Source organism: Triturus cristatus, chromosome 5_1 (assembly GCF_964204655.1).
Source record: "Triturus cristatus chromosome 5_1, aTriCri1.1, whole genome shotgun sequence".
In the NCBI taxonomy this organism is placed as follows: Eukaryota; Metazoa; Chordata; class Amphibia; order Caudata; family Salamandridae; genus Triturus; species Triturus cristatus.
In genome coordinates this window covers 1,022,700,968-1,022,722,394 of record NC_140587.1, presented here as the reverse complement: position 1 = coordinate 1,022,722,394, position 21,427 = coordinate 1,022,700,968, and the positions used below count along the sequence as shown (strand labels likewise).

The following is a 21,427-nucleotide window of genomic DNA, read 5'->3' as shown; positions in this document are numbered from 1 at the left end:
TCTTACACACAGAGGCCAGCTCGCGCCTCTCTGTTAAAACATCCGCTTGCCGGATAAAAAAAGTCCTAATTGACGTTTCATCCAGAGGCGCACGGTGACCTTCAGCCGGAGCTGTTGGGACAGCCGCAGCCAGCTATCGGAAAATGATCTGCCGCAGAGTTTAAAGGATAATATTGTGCAGTCCATTAGTCATCTCTGTGCTGCCACTACTACCGGGGGATGTTACACAAAACGTTAATCCGTCTGTGATTAGATTCCAGAACTGGCGCGCTTTCTTTTCTTTTCTTCGTGTCCACGGTGATTCGCCGCAATGCTTTGTCCCGTTAGTACGGCAGTCCGTTGCATTCTCATTGGCCTTTCATTGCCCTGCTGTTTCTTATTAGTGGGCAGTGCTTTTCTCCCTGTCAGTGGTGGTTCAGCTCACTGCGTGGCTCCATTTGTATGTATGCAGGGAGAAGTTATGTTCTGCTCTGGAGAGGCCTTGAGAATGAATGGGCAGTATCCGATCTCTTGCAGAGGACTTTCCACTCTTCTTGGCACGAGCGTTCACCCAGCGTGTCTGGTACCACACTCTGCACTGAACACCAGGCGCCAATGCAAGATGGGTCTTTTTGGGGATATTCTATGGTGCGCGCAGATTTGCTGGAGGACAGGGCCTAGCACAAACATAAGACAGTTCAAAATCTCAATAAAGCAGATTATAGCTTTCCCCATCGCAGATTCCCAAAAACACACATTGGCGCCTCATTGATATGTGCATGTTTGAGGCCGGCTGGGGTGGTGGGCGGGAGGATGGCGGTTGCTAAGGGGGGGGGGGCGCGGTTCCCTGGTTGGAAATGCAGACACCCCCCCCCCCCCCCCCGGGGGGGCTCCCCTGACATGTTCTTCAGGGTCTGCGACATTAACTAATGGAGAGCGCTGAAAACGGATGGGGAAACATTCACACACACATATAATTGGGCCGCATCACACATATAAATCTAGCCAATGCGCACTGAGGTAGGCCTGTGAGGAGGCGGCGGCCGAACATGTGGCTAGCATCAGACATCTTGTGACCAGACCTCGGATAGAAGGCAAACAGCTGCTTTACGAAGGGGCAACCTTTTATCTGAGCCCTGAAACCCAACCAGTAAAACACATTAAATAGCAGAGGCTTCCACATGGGCCCGGCCCGCCTTGTCTCTCCTCCGGATTCTTAAATTGATATTACCTTTTTGTGTGTCTGTGTCTGTGTGTGTGTGTGTGTGTGTGTCTGTGTGTGTGAGACACTGTGTGAGTGACCTTGTGTGTGAGACACTGTGTGTGTGTGACTGTGTGTGTAAGACTGTGTGTGTAAGACTGTGTGTGTAAGACTGTGTGTGTAAGACTGTGTGTGTGACACTGACATACTGCATGAGACACTCACTCTACTACCCTACTCAGTATCTATTACTCACTCTCTACTACACTCTCTACTACACTCTCTACTACACTCTCTACTACACTCTCTACTACACTCTCTACTACACTCTCTACTACACTCTCTACTACACTCTCTACTACACTCTCTACTACACTCTCTACTACACTCTCTACTCACTACTACACTCTACTACTCTCTACTACTCACTCTCTACTACTCACTCTCTACTACTCACTCTCTTCTACTCACTTTCTACTACACTCTCTACTACACTCTCTACTAACTCTACTACTCTCTACTCCTCTCTACTCTCTACTACTCTGTACTACTCACTCTACTACTCACTCTCTACTACTGTCTACTACTCACTCTCTATTACTCTCTACTACTCACTCTCTACTACTCTTTTCTACTCACTCTCTACTACACTCAACTCAATCTCTACTACTCTCTACTACTCACTCTCTAATCACTCTCTACTACTCACTCGACTCACTCTCTAATCACTACTACTCTCTACTACTCTCTACTCCTCTCTCTATAATCACTCTCTACTACTCTACTACTCTCTACTCTCGCTAATCACTCTACTACTCACTCTCTACTACGCTCTACTCACTCTCTACTACTCACTCTACTCACTCTCTACTACTCTCTACTACTCACTCTCCTCTACTGTCTACTAACTACTACTCTCTACTACTCACTCTCTACTACTACTACTCTCTACTTCTCACTCTACTACTCTACTCTCTACTCATCCTCTACTACTACTCACTACTCACTCTCTACTACTCACTCTCTACTACTCTTTACTCACTCTCTACTCACTCTCTACTCACTCTCTACTCACTCTCTACTCACTCTCTACTCACTCTCTACTACTCTCTACCACTCTCTACTACTCACTCTCTACTACTCACTCTCTACTACTCACTCTCTACTACTCACTCTCTACTACTCACTCTCTACTACTCTCTACTACTCACTCTCTACTACTCACTCTCTACTACTCACTCTACTACTTACTCTACTCTCTACTACTCACTCTATACTACTCACTCTCTACCTCTTACCTCTCTACCTCTCGTGCTACTTCTCACTCTACCTCTTTCTCTATCCATTAGGGACATTTACAGGCGAGAAACATGTTGACCACTAAGGGGTTAGAGCGTACTTTTTGTCAGATTAAAACAAAATAGTCGCCCTCCTTTTTCTTTTTACAGGTTGTGACCTCTCCAGAATAAAAATAATTATAGAGGATTCCCTTACCTGTTTTAACCTATACACCACATCTAAATCTCACTAGGCCCCTCACACCCATGGCACCTATACGGCAAGGAACAAAAGATCTCCAATAAAGAGCCCCTTTATGGGTGCCCGTCGAGCATTGCCGTGCCGGCTCGACGAGGAGCAGACCCATATGATGAAGCATGACACCTAGCTTGCTGGGTGTGTGAGGGTCCTAGTTCCGAAAGGAGGTATTCCCCACCTCCCCACAACTCTGAGTACTCACCGGGTGGTCAACTTGCCACCTAGGAACACCATACCTCTCTAGTCTTCTAGCTTTACCCAGGGCAAGTACGGTGGACCTTTATCAAGCCCTTATTGTCCCCTTTGTTGTTGACTAAGTACTAAGAGATTGACAGTTGAGTCTGAGACCAGGTGTTCTGGCAGCTACAAACTCTTTAGCATGCATATTGCTTTTAGATGAGTCAGGAGTTTAACTAAAATAGACAGCACAGGCAGGGGAAAAAGACAAGCAGCAGAGGATGGAAGAATTACATAGCGGACAAAATGGGTGCCACAAACAAGATGGTTTCAGCTTATGCTGACAGAGATCATTTGCGATTTCCACAATGGCTAGAATAACGTAAAAGGGTATTGTTTGTCCTGTTCCACTTTCATCATTATGTCCAAGAAGGTAACTGATGATTCATTAAAATCTAATGAGAATTTGATATCGTCAGAACAGTTATTGAGCCAGGTGTGGAACTCTTTTAATTGATGTTCACTTCCTTGCCATATGAGTAAGATGTCAATGTACCGACGCCATAGTTCGATACATTGACTGAAGGGGTTCTGTTCTTTAAGGACATGAGTGTGTTCGAAATCGTCCATATAAATAATAGCTAGGCTCGGCGCAAAGCTTGCCCCCATAGCGACACCTTTTGTCTGTAAGTAGAAGTCACCCAGAAAAATGAACAAGCATTTACAATGCAATGGTCTCGGCATTGTTAAAGTTAGAGCTATTGGCATTGCTCATAACCCCCACCACAAATCTTCAACACTTAACCAGCACTCTGAACTGCCACCCAAGAAAGCACAGATATTCCACATGGCATTGGATTATGCCGCGCATATGTTTTTTTACCAATAGTATGCAGCATAACCGATGCGTTGCAGCATGGCAAAAGGGAAAAAATGCAGTGACAGTCATGTACATGCATCACCTGTTAGCTGAGTAAAGTTGCCTCTTTAAAGATGAACATATTATCCTGCCTTTTATATTTACTCCAAGCACTTCGTGTATTACTTCCTGCAAAAAAACATTGCATCTTTGCAGACAGTGGTCAATGCATTTACCCATTTACCTGGCTGGGCAGTAAATCTTGAGTCTCTAAATCAATCTTGCGAGCAGAGTTTTGGGTGGTGTTACCCAGCAGTATTAACCCAATATCATCAAGGTCAACACCCACATAATGTCTTTGAATGGTCACTTCATGAGATCACATGGAAGCCGCTCTTTTGGGAAAAGCCCAATAGGATATAATTTGGCTACCTAAATGGTCGAGGTCGTCGGTGGGCTATATGCGGGACCAGTGGAATTAAGTGATTTTGCAGCTGTGGCATTTTCTGCATATTTATGGATTTTTCGTATTTGCCGCATAATCCACCATCTGCTGAATAATCTGCAGATTTTAACAAAAAAATAGTTTCTAGCTCAAATTGATCAAATTTACTAAACATGTAGCGACACGTGCTGCATCACAGTGGAAGGCCCTTTCCAAAGGTTGACTTGTCCTGTTTATGTTGCTTATTACTGTATTGGGTGTTAGACTGGTACTAATGATATTAAACTTTTGCCCAGATAGGGTGAACCCGAGTCAAAATGACAAAATAATGAAGCAATATTATCACAAAATGTGCGTGCATTATGCTTTATAATTTCCTTTTTCTTACCACATAATTTAGTCAACCCAGCCGCATAGTTTGGTCCTCCCCTGCTGTATAATTCCAGTGGCACTGCTTATAGTGAAAACATGACGCATCAAGTACTTACAGCAATTTACAATGGTGAGGTGAAACAAGATGCGTCAACGTGGCAAACCTCTAAAGAAGATGTAATACATTAGGGGCCTCATTTACAGGGATTTGGCGTAGGGCAGTGCATAAAGCCACCTTGCTTCTCTGCCCTATGTCAAAGTGAAAGGGCAGAAATGCACCGTATTTATCCAATATGGTGCATTACTGTCCTTTCCCCCTGCATTTTCGCCATTTTGGCAGCCTAGTGCCAACGCAGGCACTCTTGCACCATGGTGCAAGGGTGCCTGTGTTGTTGGCAGGATGTTTTTTTGCAGGAAGGGGCACCTTCCTCCACAAACACAATCCTGGGAGGCTTTTTCCTTTTTCTATGTGTGTCGCAGAATATAGCACACATGGAAAGAGGCAAAACTGAGGAGAAATAAAGTTATTTCTCCTCATTGTACGCCCCCCTGGGGAGGAGTAAGGTTTTCATGGTTTTGTAAATCTGGGGAAGCGTAAAAATCCATGGGTGTTGAGTGGGAACAATAACTGCAATGCCCTTGGAACGCCTACCTAACGCAGAGTAAGGCAACGCAACCGTTTGCGCTGCCTTGTTTTATTCCATATCTATGAGGCCCTTCAAAACCACACAAAGTGGCTTTGCGTGACCTCATAAATATGATTTTTTGGTTTGCGCAGACAAAGCGTCATAAAAAGTGATGCCACGGTAGTGCAAGGGGCTCATAAATGTGCATCTAGAAGTACCTGAGGGGGCCTGCCCTAGAGAAGTGGCGCAGAAGATGTGCCTGGTATGACTGTTAGTTAAGGTGTGAGGTGCCTGGGGTGACGGGAAGGTACATCGGGAGAGGTGGCTGGGGAGGCTGGCGCTGGAGTGGTTCAGCAGGAGCTTTGCTAAGATAGCGCCCTGGGCCTGGGCGGAGAGACATTTGGCGCCCTTGCTGATGGAAGTGAATTAAATGAGGCAGCAGGGGGTCCCTTTTGTGGTCACTGGTCAGTACCTGGAAGAGCAGGCACTGGCCCCTGAACACAAACATCCCTGGACTCCCCCAGCTCACCTAAATCAAGGATGGCTTAGCTACCTCACGCAGATGATGGTTTTATTGATAGGTGCCAGCAGGGGCCAGAGGGTTAAGGGATGGCAAGGAAGGGGGGTCAGGGGTGTTAAAAACATCACCTGCTGTATGATAATGAAGGACTAAACCACTTTAAACTGGCAAATCACACAGAAGCGAACAAGCAGGGAGAAGGACAAGGCTGGAGCAAGACGAGAAGGGCGCTGCTGCGGACGTAACCTCAATGCACACAGCTCCAGGCACCCTCAGAAAACTGCAACGAGAGTTGTGTGAGGAGATGACCTGTGGAGAGGAAATAAACGCATGGGGTCTGTACAGATGACTCTTGAGGGAGGCAAAACAATGGAGGTGCCTGGGAGGAGAGAGAAGTGACGCACAAGGTGCCCCGTATGACTGAGTTATGACGGAGCGCCTCAATGAACACAACGGCTCTTTATAGAGCCACTCAAGAACAAAACACTTAAACTTGATCTTTATCTCCTAACAATTTCAATTTTTTTTTTCTTGGATCCGCGCACCAAACGCGAGAGAATCCGTGCACCCAACGCGGTAGGATGCGCGCACCCTGCGCGCATTTTGCAGTTTTTTTTCTTTTAAAAGGGGGCCCCAGGGGGTCCTTCTGGGACCCCCTAAGCACCTCTAGAGGGTCAGAGTATTTCCACTCAGCCCCCTTTATATGTTTTACACACTTATTCCCCTTGCTTCTTCAGCCTCGCTTCTACCGAGGCAGAAAATGGCTGCCAACAGTTCCTGGTTTCGAATGTAGACAGACACTCGACAGCCAATTAGCATTCAGTGTGCGATCGGGAGGGTGCGCGCTCAGTTCGGGGAGGGTGCGCTTACGGTGCGGGTAGGGTCCGCGGATCCTCCCCGGCCATAGAGATATATATGTACTTTTAACTCTAATTTTCTCAGGAACTACTGAATGGATTCACAACATTTATGCAAAAGGCACGAGTCTGAACTGAGGACTACCTCTTTGCCAAATTTGGTGTAATTCCGTTCAGCGGTTCGGGCTGTAGCTTCGACAACAGATCCTATGGGAAATTGCATGGGGAAAATGCGTTTTGGGACCCCTCCTTTTTTCTCGGCCCCCGCTTGACGAATCACCACTTTCAGGGTAGGAGCGGAGCGGAGCTGGCAAAAAGTTTGGAAAATTTCACGAAGATTCATCAACCCGCGCCAGACTTATTGGGAATAGAATGTTGCGGATTTCCTATGGAAAATAGGTCCTAACTATAACTATCTACGCCAGTAGATTTTTTTATATATATATATATATATATTCAACGGATTCAGTTGCATAATATGTTTTTACATTGTGTGTAATGTGTATTTGGACTAATTGTTTTAAACTTTGATTTTATTAATACATTGGAACCACTATCGTAAATATAATCTACCCTTGCAACTCACTGTATTTCTTAGAGCGCTCATCCTAACTGTAAAATCTATGTGTTAATAAACCATAAATACCATTTTGAATATCTTGAACGTAGAATGCATAAGCTGTCCTAGCAGCAGGCAACCCTTTTGTTGAACATATGCAATAAACGTGCACATATTGTTCTTGACCCCAAACAGTATGTCCTGGGTGTAAGGTGAAAGGAATTCAACACTTTTGCTTTTTGTGAAGTACAAAAAATGGTGTCTTATTTTTATATAGCCCTTCAGCTGCTTCTAAGAACTGTAATTGACAGATGGTACCATTTCCTCTTTATGATACTCAGTAACAGACCTCAGAAGGCTAAGTCTGCCTTGTGGGAATTCAAACTCAGGACATTAACATCACAGTATTTGTGGTTGCATAATGTTACAACTCATGCCTTTACCATGCAGATGCATGCCTTTACCAAACATGGTAACTATATTTACGGTAAGTAAATATATAAATATCAACAACAATCCTGGCGTAAATCAAATAACAGGCGCCAACACGCTGGAGTGAAGTCACAATAAGTTTACTGCACAGAAGGCTGTGAGACTCGTTTCGGTGGGCGGACCACCTTGATCACACAGGTCCGCGCCAATTAAGTGAATACTTTTACAACGTTCCCATGGAAGCCATGATGATGTCATGGACATTAAGAAAATACAAATATTCTGTTAAGGCAGGCCTGTTAACTGCACAGTACCTGTTATATATACTGTTATTAAATAAAAGTTACAGATAATAAAATAGAATTGTGGAAATAAATTAAAATAAAACAGATAAATTAATCAAAGTATGGCACTGGGCATGTTAATACTAATTCCACATCGGGCTGCGCAACATGTACCAATCTCATGTTAATCATTGTATGTCACATGGCTAGATAGATCAGGTGAGGTTAAAGATGCCCTAAGCTTTCCTAGCATATTACATAACACAATATATGAAATAGAGTACTGATTTACCCGGTTTAGACATGAAGGTTAATACCTGTGGACTAAAGGCTAGTACATTGAAATATGTCTGTGACACCAGCCCTAGTGGGCATATAGTCTAAAACTTGGTGCGTACTCTATAACAAACTGGGCATAACCTCAAAACCACGTGCTACGTACATACACAACCAGTGTTGTTGATGCGCAAACCCCATGCAAATTCCACGATTAGACCCAATGCTATTAATCCATGGCACACAAAATGTAAATGAAAATCAACACAATGCACTGGGACGGCTGCAAGAAATGTGTATAGCTAAGCAGTGTTGTAGATGTGAGATTAACTCTTCGTCAGAGTTTAACCCATGTGGGATTTTACTATTGAGCATGATGATGTATTTTGATTCTCGCTTCCTCAATTGCTGCTCTCTATTACCTCCTCTGGAATTTTTGGGAATGGCATCAACCACAAAGCATGCCAGATCTTTTGCAGATCCTTGGTGGTGCTCGTGGATATGTCTGGCTACTGGGTAGCTCTGGTCATAGTTGGCAATAGCCCTGAGGTGCTGCAGAATTCTGAGGTGGACCATGTGTATGGTACTACCTACGCATTGCTTGAGGCATGTACATTGCAATACGTACACTGCAAAATCTGTTTTGCAATTGTATCTACCCTTGATGGTGACAGGTGAGTTTCTCAAAGGGGTTTGTATGGTTTTCACATTTTTACCGTGTTTACAGGCTTTACACCTGAAGCATTTCTGAAAGCCTTTGTTGTATGTCAGCCAGTTTGATCCACTGCTGGGCTTAGGTGAACTTTGGACCAGTTCATTTCTCATGGATTTTGCCCTTCTGTATGAGATGAGAGGTACACGTTGTATGTCCTGTCCAATTATGGAATCACTCTTTATCAGCCGCCAGTGTCTGTATAGGATGTTGTGGATTCTGGCATGATATGTTGGAAAAAACAGTGATCAGACGTATCTGACTGGAGTCAGTTTCTCTACGCTTTCTCTTATTGTTCCCATAGAGTAAATCCTTCCTTCTTTTGTTGTTAACCTTGTCTCTGGCTTTCCATGTGTCATTCGCATAGCCACGCTCGGCCAAGCGGTTAAAAAGATCTGACTGGACCTCTCTTAATGAGTTCTCACCACTACAGTTGCGTTTCATATGCAGATTCTCTGCATACAGAATGCTCTGTTTAAGTTTTGTAGGATGAAAACTGCTGGCATGCAGAATGGAATTGCCAGCCATCGGTTTTCTGTATGTTTTTGTGTGGAGTCTATTATTTTCAACATATACTACCAGATCTTAGAAGTGCTCCTCTCTTTCGCTAATGTCATATGTGAATCAAAGATTTAAGTCATTCACACTGAGTTTTTGTGCAAATTCCTTGGCTGACTTTGATGAGCCTTTCCACAATATGAAGAGATAGTCTACGTATCTCGTCCACAAAATTATATTTTCTGCCCATTCCATCGCAAAGTCTACTGCCAGTACATGCTCCTCCCACCAGCACATAGGCAAATTCACATAGCTGAGGGTGAAGCATGTATCAATGGCTGTGACCTGCAGTTGCTTGTATGTCTGATGTTGAAACATAAAGACATTGTTATGGAGGCACCACTCAACCTTGCTGATAAGCATGTTTGTGTGCGCTGGGGTAGATGTATGTGTCTCCTTCCTAGGTAGTACGACAATACCTTTACCCCGTCAGTGGGTCTTATACTAGTATATAGGGCTATGACGTCCATGGTCATGAGGACATATGTGTCACCCCACATCACATCATAGATTCTTCGTAAAAAGTCTCCTGTGTCCACAATAAATGAGGGTAGTGTTTCAACATGTTCTTGTAAGAAGTCTATGAACCTCGATGTGTTCTCGAATAGCCCCCAATTGCAGAAATGATTGGTGGCCCTGGAGGTACAGTGGCATTCTTGTGCACTTTGGGAATCCGATATAGTATAGAGGTTACAGGTGTTACATATATATATATATATATATATATATATATATATATATATATATATATATATATATATATATATATATATATATATATATATATTCACTGAAAAAACCATAGGTTTCACACATGTTATAGTTAGCTGTACATTTCACTCGTAAAAAACCAATGAAATTCCCCCGTTATAGTTAGTGCAGGCAACTATAACTCACGCGACCGCAATCCTCTGCTGATGCTAATACAAATTCACTGAAAAAACCATAGGTTTCACACACGTTATAGTTAGGAATTAGCATTTAAAAAACCTTGCAAATTCACTGAAAAAACCATAGGTTTCACACATGTTATAGTTAGCGGAAATTTTACTGATAAAAAACCAGTGAAATTCCCCCGTTATAGTTAGTGCAGGCAACTATAACTCACGCGACCGCAATCCTCTGCTGATGCTAATACTGTATTTAGACACTTATTTGCCCATGTCTTCTTCCATACATTTTTAGCTATACATATATTACAAATATTTTTTTTTCATAAAGACACATATGTCATCAGCAGAAGATTGCGGTCGCGTGAGTTATAGTTGCCTGCACTAACTATAACGGGGGAATTTCACTGGTTTTTTATCAGTAAAATTTCCGCTAACTATAACATGTGTGAAACCTATGGTTTTTTCAGTGAATTTGCAAGGTTTTTTAAATGCTAATTCCTAACTATAACGTGTGTGAAACCTATGGTTTTTTCAGTGAATTTGTACGGTTTTTTAAATGCTAAGTTACTTTACGCCATTCGTGGCGTGCGCGCCCACTTAACGCAGTTCGTTCCGTGCGCGCACGGTGCGCTTCGCGCACCGTGCGCGCACAGTAAGCACGCTGTGCTTACGGTGCTTATAAGCCATGCACAAATGGTGCCCTTCGGGCACCATTTGCACACGGGGTGGAGAGAGTGTGGATAATTTTTTCTTTTATTATTTTTGTTAAAAATATTGTGGTTTTTCACACCACTGATAAGCCCTGCACATTTGGTGGCCTGCAGCCACAAAAAGCACAGGGGGTGGGGAGAGTGTGGATAGTGTTTTTTTTTTTACATTTTTTACCGTACGCGTACGGTAAGCGTAATCGGCGAAATTAGCGAAAAAATAAAAATGGTATTTTTGGCCTTGGGGGGTCTTGGGGGACTCCCTCATCATGGCTATGTGTGTGTGAGCTGTCAAAACAGCTCCTTTACATGTGTATTGGTTTTATTTAACAACCTAACTCTCAGTGCGAGAGAGAAAATGGCGGCCGCCGCTTCCTGGTTTCGGCCGATTCGAATGTTTACTAAGATCTAAGAGCCAATCAGAATCGCGCTCGCGCACGCCACCGTACGCGTACGGTAAGCTTACGGTAAGCGTACCGTAAGCTGGCTCAGATATATATATTGATTTAAAGGCTATTTTCTAAGAATCTACTGAACAGATTTACACCAAACCTACAAAAGGCACTTCCTTGACCTGAGGACTACCTCTCTGCCAAATTTCAAGTAATTCTGTTCAGCCGTTCGGGCTGTAGCCCTGTCTAAAGGTCCTATGGAAAAATGCATGGGAAAAACGCGTTTTGGGACCCCCCTTTTATCTCCGCCCCCGCTTGACGAATCCTCCCGAGACTTTCAGGGTAGGAGCGGAGCGTAGCGCCCCACCTATTTTGAGAAATTCGCGAGGATTCGTCGACCGGCGCCAAAGTTATTCAAAATAGAATGTTGCGGATTTCCTATGGAAAAGGGGTCCTAACTATAACTACCTACTGGCGACCGCCAGTAGGTAATATATATATATATATATATATATATAATTTTTTTTTTTTTCACTGAACAAAACCATAAGTTTCAGGCACGTTATAGTTAGAAATTAGCATTTAAAAAAACCTTAGAAATTCACTGAAAAAAACATAGGTTTCAGAGACGTTATAGATAGTTGGACATTTCACTCGTAGAAAACCATAGAAATTCCCCAGTTATAGTTAGTTCAGCTAACTATAACTCGCGGTCCCACAATGCACTGCTGATGATGTCACATATTACATCATTCATGACATGGTCAGTGACATCACTGATGACATCTCAAATGACATCACTGATGACATCATCCAGTGACTTTGTGTTTCTATAAAGTTTAAATATGTAGTATATATATGCTAAGGTGTATTGAAGAATGAGTGGGTGTGTAAGTGTCTGGATGGAGGATTTAGTAGGTGCGTCACTGACTTAAAGTGAGTTATTACATGCGTCTTATTGAATGCATGGGTTAGTGACTAAACTGTGTGAATGTCTGTATCAGTCTGTCTGCTGTTGTATAAGCTGCTCTATGGGTTGGTTAGTAGCTACATGAGTGTCTATATGGGTTATTGATTGGTTGCCAGAGTATTTGTATGGGTGCCTGTGTGTGTGTGGGTACTTGGGAGGTGTGTGACTCTGTGAATACATGTTTGAGTGATTGATTCACTGGCTGTATGGGTTCAATAGTGCATGTGGAAACAGCTGTATGGGTAAGTCAGTGTGTGTATGGGTGTGTTACTGAGTGAATGCATGTCTCAGTGGTACATGTCCAAGTAACTTCATATGTAAAAGGCAGTGTATGTGAGAGTTTGAGTATATAAATGACTATATGTGAGAGTCGGTGATTGTGAGAGTGGCTGTATAGATGAGTATTTACTTGTATCAGTAAGAGAGTAATTATGTGTTTGTTTCTGTTGCGTGTATAACTCTATAGGTCAGTAAATGGAAGTGTGACTGATACTTTGCATGACTGACTAGGTGTGTGAGTAACTCCATGACTGATTGGCGCTGTGTGAGTGTCTGTATAGGTGAATGAGTGCATATGATAGTGTTGTATTGGTGAGTGACTGTATGTATGTGTGATTGTATGGGTGAATGAGTGGATGTGTGTGTAGACCTAGGAATCAGTGAGTGCGTATGTAGTAACTGGTGTGTCGATGGTTTCGAAAATGTTAGTCTGTATTTTACAGTGGGTGTATCAAAGGTTATATTGGAGTGTGAGGAGGTGCATCAGATTTTCATGTGGATGATGTCATCAGTGATGTCAGTGATGTCATTTGAGATGTCATCAGTGATGTCATCAGTGATGTAACTGACCATGTCATGAATGATGTAATATGTGACGTCATCAGCAGTGCATTGCGGGGGCGCGAGTTATAGTTAGCTGAACTAACTATAACTGGGAAATTTCTATGGTTTTGTACGAGTGAAATATCCAACTAACTAGAACGTCTCTGAAACCTATGTTTTTTCAGTGAATTTCTAAGGTTTTTTAAATGCTAATTTCTAACTATAATGTGCCTGAAACCTATGTTTTTTTCAGTGAATTTCAATGGTTTTTTAAATGCTAATTTCTAACTATGCCTACAAAGTTAGGACATGTGTAGAAAGAGGAAGAAAAGCGCAGAAAGAAGCAAGACAAATGTAGAAAGAGGCAAAAGAAGTCCTGAAAGATGAAGAAAACTGCAGGAAGAAGCAAGAGATGTGCAGAAAGAACCAACAGAGGAGCAGAAAGTCCTCCTGTACACCCAACTTTTTAGTGACGGGTACTGGTGGTAACTGACTGACTAACCAGGACCGGAGCCAGTGCTATGCTAAAAGACACTTGGAATACAGTAAAAACACCTACATACACTAGGGCTCACTATGTGTTGGGGTACCCCTGTAATTAGCATGACCTTCTGTATTTGCCTTGAGTTAGTGTATGGGTCATTGCATGAGTATATGGGTTGTGACTGGATGATTAGAGTGCTGCAAGGACAGTGCATGGTGATTTTATAACTGCTTGGGTTTTGGCGGAGTGATTCGATAAGTACATGATGCTGGATGGCTGATTTGAGGAGTGCATGGGTAGTGACAGGGATTTCTGGAGTGCATGGGTACTACCTGGATAATTGGAGGAGTGAATCACTACTGTGTGGGTGGTTAGAGGTCTGCATGGGTAGTGCACAGGGGATTGTAGCAATGCATGCGAAGGTGCCTGGGTCATTCCATGAGTACATGAGTACTGACTGGAAGATTAGAGTACTGCAAGGAGAATGCACGGTGAATTTATAAGGGCTTGGGTTTTGGTGAACTGATTGGATAAGTACATGGTGCTGGCTGGGTGATTGAAAGAGTGCATGGGTACTGACAGGGCGATGGCTGGACTGCATGGGTACTGCTCAGGGTATTGTAGTAGTGCATGAGTTAGTGCATGAGTCATTGCATGAGTGCATGGGTAGTGACTGGATGATTAGAGTGCTGCAAGGAGAGTGCATTTTGAATTTATAAGTGTTTGGGTTTTGGCGGAGTGATTGCATAAGTACACACGTCATATCAGGCCCCGCCCCCTCCCTTCACCACTGTGCAAACGCGCACCCTGGCGGGTTTTAATTTGGGGGATTAATTCCCCTTATATCCTGAGGGTCCCTGGTGGCCAACTAGCCCACCAGGTACCTCCAGTAAGCACCACACAGCTGCGTTGCAAAGAGGTGGTCTGAGGCCATGCCCCTTTTTACACCTCTCTGCAATGCAACTCTGTGGCGCTTACTGGGTGTACCTGGTGGGCTAATTGGCCCCCAGGCACCCTCAGGATTCATGGGGACTTAATCCCCCAACTTAAAACACGCCACAGGGCGCGTTTGCACACTTGTAACATCAGGCCACGCCCCCTCCCTGCACCACTGTGCAAATGCGCCCCCTGGAGCGTTGTAAATTGGGGGATTAAATCCCCTTGAGTCCTGAGGGTCCCTGGGGGCCAACTAGCTCACCAGCTACCTCCAGTAAGCGCCACAGAGCTGCGTTGCAGAGATGTGTAAAAAGGGGCGGTGGCCTCAACACCTCTCTGCAACGCAGCTCGCTGGCACATACTGGAAGTACCTGGTGGGCTAGTTTGCCCCCAGGGACCCTCAGGATTGAAGGGGACTTAATCCCCCAATTTACAATGTGTCAGGGGGTGCGTTTGCACACTTGCTATGTCAGGCCCCGCCCCTTCCCTTCACCACTGTGCAAACGCGCCCCCTGGCACATTTTAATTTGGGGGATTAATTCCCCTTGAGTCTTGATGGTCCCTGGGGGCCAAATAGCCCACCAGGTACCTCCAGTAAGCGCCACAGAGCTGCCTTGCAGAGAGGTGTAAAAAGGGGCATGTCCTCTGAACACCTCTCTGCAACGCAGCTCCCTGGCGCATACTGGAGTTACCTGGTAGTCTATTTGGCCCCCAGGGACCCTCAGGATTCAAGGGGACTTAATCCCCCAACTTAAAACGCACCACAGGGTGCGTTTGCACACTTGTCACATCAGGCCACGCCCCCTCCCTGCACCACTGTGCAAACGCGCCCCCCGAAGCGTTTTAAATTGGGGGATTACATCCCCTTGAGTCCTGAGGGTCCCTGGGGACCAACTAGCCCACCAGCTACCTCCAGTAAGCGCCAAAGAGCTGCGTTGCAGAGAGGTGTAAAATGGGGCGTGGCCTCTCAACACCTCTCTGCAACGCAGCTCCCTGGCGCATATTGGAGGTACCTGGTGGGCTAGTTCGCCCCCAGGTACCCTCAGGATTGAAGGGGACTTAATCCCCCAATTTACAATGTGCCAGACGGTGCGTTTGCACAGTTGCTATGTCAGGCCCGCCCTCTCCCTGCACCACTGTGTAGGAGCTGAGCGGAGCGCCCCATTAGTTTTGAAAATTTCGCGAAGATTCGTCAACCGGCGCCAAAGTTATTCAAAATAGAATTTTGAGATTTCCTATGGAAACACGGTCCTAACTATAACTATCTACTGGCGACCGCCAGTAGATAATATATATAGTCACTAAAAAAAACAGTTTACAGGGACATTATAGTTAGGCTGACCTTTCACTCGTACAAAACCATAGAAATTCAGCCGTTATAGTTAGCCACGTTAACTATAACTTGCACCCCCTCAATGCACTGCTAATGACCTCACATATTACATCACTGATGACATCTCAAATGACATCACTGATGACATCATCTGACTCACCCACTCACAATCCTATAGAATCTTTTATGGAAATTAACTTGAAGAAAAAGCGTTCTGGAAGCCCCCTCCTTTTTCTCGGCCCCCACTTGATGGATCACCTCGGAACTTTCAACACAACAGCTGAAGTGAATGGCCCATTAGTTTTGAAAAGTTCACGAAGATTCTTCAAATGGCGCCAAAGTTACAGGCAAATCCAAAAAGGATTTCCTGTGGAAACTAGGTCCTAGCTATAACTACCTACTGGCGATATATATCGGTGAATTGACGTCAATGGGTAAAGGCTGTGTCAATGTATTTCAGTGGTGAGCTTTCAACTCCCAGCTTTAGTAGCAGTTGATAGTCAAAATAATAACCTTCATTAAAATTCTATCTGCAGCAAAATACACAGCTTCTATTCAAGTTTGCATGAAAACTGAATTTGAGCACAGGCTTAATAAAGCAGTTACTCATTTAAATGAATGCCGAAAACGATGTGCAGAAAGAGTTAATTAAGAGAGACTGCCTAAACACTGTAATGTAAACAAACTTGTGCAAAATAGAAAAACTGTGTTGTAGGTTACCAGAGGAACACCAGCATTGGCAAAGCTATTTGTATTCGCCTTTTGGACCTATTGGTTGTGTCAATGCTTTCAGCCAAACAAAAGAATAAAAGCGTGATGTAGAGGCTGTATCATTCCGCAAGCACGCACATGCATCACCGCGTATGCTCTCACCTACAAAACCTCAGGAGTGGCCTAAAGTGAAGTGGCATAAAGTATAGTGGTGCAGAGTAGATTGCTGTGGATTGCAGTGGCGTGGAGTGCATAGGTTGTGAATAAAGTGGTGTAGAGTGCATTGGCATAGAATGCAGTGACATAGAATAGCATAAAGTGCTATGGCATAGAGTAGAGCGGTTCAGAGTAGATTGCGGTGGAGTAGAGTGCAATGGCGTAGTCGGGAGTGGTACAGAATGGAGTAGAATGGTGCAGTGAGGTGGCACAGAGTGGACTGGTGCAGTGGCGTAGAGTGAAGTAGAGTGGCTTAGAGTAGAGTGGTGTGTAGAAGAATGACAGCATTGATTGCAGTGGCATAGAGTGGAGTGGCATAGAGTGCAGTGGCGTAGAGTAGATTGTTTCAGAGTAGAGTGAAATGGTATTGAATGGAGTGGTGCAGGATACAGTGGAGAGGTACAGTATAGAGTGGAGTGGTGTAAAATGGTGTGGCGTGGTGTAGAGTAGAATGGGGCACAATGGAGTGGCCTAGACTTGAGTGGTGTAGAGTGCAGTAATGAAGAGTGCAGTGGTGCATAGTAGAGTACACCGACATAGAGAAAAGTGGTGCAAAGTAGATTAGAGTGGCATAGAGTGCATTGGCGTAGAGTGGTGCTCAGAGTGCAGTGCCATAGAGTAAAGTGGCGTGGAGCTCAGTGGCAGAGAGTGCTGTGCTACAGATTAGCGTGTCATAGAGTGCAGTGGTGTAGGGTGGCATGAAGTGCATTGGTGTGGAGCGCAGTGGTGTGGAGTGGTGCAAAGTAAAGTGACAGCTCAATAGTGTAAAGTGCAGTGGTGTAGAATAGAGTGGCGTAGAGTGGATTGGCACAGAGTGGAAAAGAGTGGCTTAGACTGCAGTGCTATAGAGTGGATTGTTCCAGATTGGAGTGATTTGGCGTATAGTGCAGAGGTATAGAGTAGAGTGTCATAGAGTGTGGTGGTACAGAGTAGATTAGCATGGCTTAGAGTGACTTGGCACAGTGTACGGATGAAGAGAGTTTAGCAATGCAGAGTAGAGTAACGTAGAGTTTGGTCCTAGAGAGAACAGTGTTGCAGAGTAGAGTGACGTAGAGTGAAGTGTAATTGAATTAAGTGGTGCAGGGTAGAGTGCAGTGGCATAGATTAGAGTGGTGCAGTGGCGTGGAGTGCATTAGGGTGGCATAGAGTGGTGCAGAGAGCAGTGACATAGATTACAGTGGTGCAAAGTAGAATAGAGTGCTGCAGAATGCAGTTACATAGAGTGCAACGGCATTGAGTGACGTAGCAGGCAGTGGCGTAGAGTGCAGTGGCATAGAGTAGAATGTTGTAGAGTATACTGATGTAAAGTGCAGTGGCAAAGTAGTTGGCATAGGTAGAGTGGCGTAGGGTGCACTGGTTTTGAGTAAAGTGACGTAGAGTGCATCAGTGTGGAGTGGCGTAGAGTGGAGTGGAATAGAGTGGCGTAGACTGCAGTGGCATACAGTATATTGTTTTCAGAGTAGAGTGAAGTGGTGTAGAGTGCAGTGGTACAGGTTGGATTTGAGTGGATTGGCATAGAGTGCAGTAGTGTGGAGCAATGCAAAGTTCAGTGGTATAGAGTGGCATTAAGTAGACTGGCATAGTGCAGTGTTGCATAGTATACTGTTGTAGAGTGCAGTGGCGCAGAGGCGTAGAGTACAGTGGTGCAGAGTAGAATAGAGTGGTGTAGAGAGGAATAGAGTGGCTTAGAGTGCAGTGACAGAGTATAGTGGCGCAGAGTGTATTGTTTTTTAGTAAAGTGGTGTAGAGTGCATTGGCGTAGCGTTTAGTGCTGATAAGTGCAGTGGCGCAGAGTAGATAGTTTCAGAGTAGAGTGCAGTGGTGCATATTCGAGTAGTGTGGGATAGAGTGCATTGGCATAGAGTTGAGTGGTGTACAATAGAGTAGTGGAGTGGTGCAGAGAAGAGTACAGTGGCGTGGAGTATGCATGGTATGTTAGTGTCCTGCCATTACAGACAACACCTCTTCAGTTGAAATAACCATTACATATGCACTCGCATACAGTTTTGGTGATAAAAGTATACAACGCACATACGATAATGTGTTTTGAATGTCATCACCCAATGTATTTATTTGTCCGTCAGCACAGTTCATTTACAGACATGTAAATTTTGTTGTGTGCTTGTAAAAAAAAAACAATCGTACAGCCTTTCTCAAGCACTGCCTGGAGCCAGCACGATTGTCACATAAACCCTGTCACTTTGAAGTCAGAGAAAGAAAAATAAATACCAAGCTCACTTGAAGGCACAGCCTGACATTTGACCTCTGCCTTTGAATGCACAGCAAATGTGACAAGATAAGAACAAGATTTGAAGTCCTGTTTACAGAAAACTAGTTTCTGGAAGAATACAGTAAACCAGGTTTGTACAACGGGAGGGATGAACTCGAGCTGGACAGCCTAAAGCAAATAAAGCCAGCAAATAGAAAGCCCAGGAAATGTGAGTTGCAAACCACAAAGCAAATGGTAAGCAACGGGCAGAATGCATTCCTAGGTCAACTTTCTGAATGTTCTCAAGATGTCTTTAGCTGTCTGGTAGTCTGCGACCTAAAAAGGCAAGGAGGAATGTAGAAAGCCATGGATGAGTTTGGATGGGAAGGATGAGTGAGCAATAGAGCTGCAGGCGAGAGGGATACATCACAACAGGGAGAAAGCTAGAAAACACATGCTCTCTCATATAGTGCTAAAAGAAAAACAAAGTGGTTCCTAAAAGTGAGTAGTGCAATGATACAAGTCGTCCACTCAAAAGGGATGGTAGGGACTATACACCAGGGGAGGGACAAACGGATTAAGGAGAACAACCAATACAATATGGACAAGGAAAGCTATTGAATAATAAGCAAGCAAATAAGAGAAACAGCAAAGGCAATCGGTGGTAATCAATGGGTTGGGTCAAAGTCCATTGTAGGTTCTTGGTATAGTCCACAATAGACTTTTTCCTCTAAGAAAGCTGAAAAGATGTATTTTAGACAACACTTAAGAAGGGTAAGGTTGACGATTTCATTTTTTGTTTCAGGTTTTTGCAGAAGTGATGAAATTAAAGCTATGGACGTTTTGCCAATTCTTAAAGAAAAGGTTGCATACTTGTCGGGTAAGGAACATTTGCTTTACTCTTTTAAGCCCATTAAAATAGTGTTTTGACTGAGAAACATTCTTAAAAGCTCCAGAGAAGTGTTATATTATCCTACAACATGGTCATTACTGTCTATACTCCTCTCTAAACTTAATCCCAAATCTGTGCATCTATTCCCTTCTAGATTTTCCTGCCTTACTTTTTTTCTTGTTACTTCCAGCTCTTTTTGTATTATACACCTTAACTTCACCTTTTCCTTTTGACAAATTTCAAGTAGCAATTTCTTATATGCATAACATTGGTATGGTCCATGGCATTATCCTTTAAAAAGCTACGCTAGAGAATATTCTTGTTAATTGCACTCTTCCGGTAATGCAGTCTCCCTATTGTTTATCAGCTCACCTGCAGTGTGCTTGAGCCTAAGGCCACTGCACAGCAATAGTTGATAAGGTAACCGGAACGCAACTTCCTCGAGCAATGTTTTTTTTTACAAAAAAATCCATAATATAAAAATTCATGTACGTATATGCAGGGGCATTCATTCGACTCTCTTCATTTACTGATCTGTTCCAGTATCGTTCACATTTTGCGCCCTTTGCAACATACCTTGTGATGCAATAGATCAGCAACTGGAATTACATACTCTTCATTTCAGTGACAGCAAAACAAACGCTTTCCTGGTAATGCAAGACTAACAATCTGTTGAAAGGTGCCCTCTTCTGTTGAAATCTCCAGTGCAAACAGTGGTGACGGATGTGTCACTGTCAGGGTAGAGAGCCCATTTATGACCCCTATTACATGTTAAAGAAGAAAAGTCCTCCTCACATCAGTTCTTGGAGCTCAGAGCAGTCCATCTGGCTCTTAAGGCCTTTTCTCGTCTCTGATGATAAATAACATTCAGATGGCAGCAATACCTTGCCTCAATGAAGGAGGCACAGGCTCAAAACTGTTTATCACTGAAGACGCAGAAGATCTGGTTGTGGACCCTATCCACAGGCCTGTCAAGGCAGTCCAATTTCCTGGAGCTCTACATCAACAAGCAACCTTCCTAAGTAGGCTTTATGACTTAAACCACAAATGGGTTCTAGGCAACTATATTCTTCAGGATATAATCACATAGTCATGCTTTCCAACTGTGAAGCGCTTCGCTATGGCTCAAAACAAAAACAATCAAACACACAAAAGGTGATGGGAAGATGCTTGCAACAAGTTTGACCACTGGCAATTGTTTTATGTAGCATTCCAATCCATTGTTATTTTGCCCACCATGCCTCCTCAAATTAGACCCAGCCATATGCACATTAGTCTTGGTCTACTAACCAGGGGAACATTTCAGCCCTAACTGCCAAGCCAGGTCCTCTCTCAACCAGAACAGAGGTAACCCAAGACCAGTTTTCCCCAGATTGGGGCTCTTCAGTTGGGTGTAGCTTGGTTCTAGTGGCTTAGTGAGCAAGACTGATTTGAATGCGGATGGGTCTAAACTAAGATGACATGATGAG

At 44.0% G+C, this 21,427-nt stretch overlaps 1 protein-coding gene across 2 annotated transcripts in view; it reads left to right on the top strand.

Annotated features, from left to right (window-relative positions):
* TRIO (trio Rho guanine nucleotide exchange factor) overlaps window positions 1-21,427 on the top strand; it is a 4,621,980-nt gene that overhangs the window by 118,470 nt on the left and 4,482,083 nt on the right. For both annotated transcript variants that reach the window (XM_085606120.1, XM_085606121.1), the window contains exon 2: window positions 19,872-19,946. In XM_085606120.1, coding sequence (XP_085462246.1) covers window positions 19,872-19,946 — 75 coding nt within the window. The remainder of the gene's footprint in view (window positions 1-19,871; window positions 19,947-21,427) is intronic.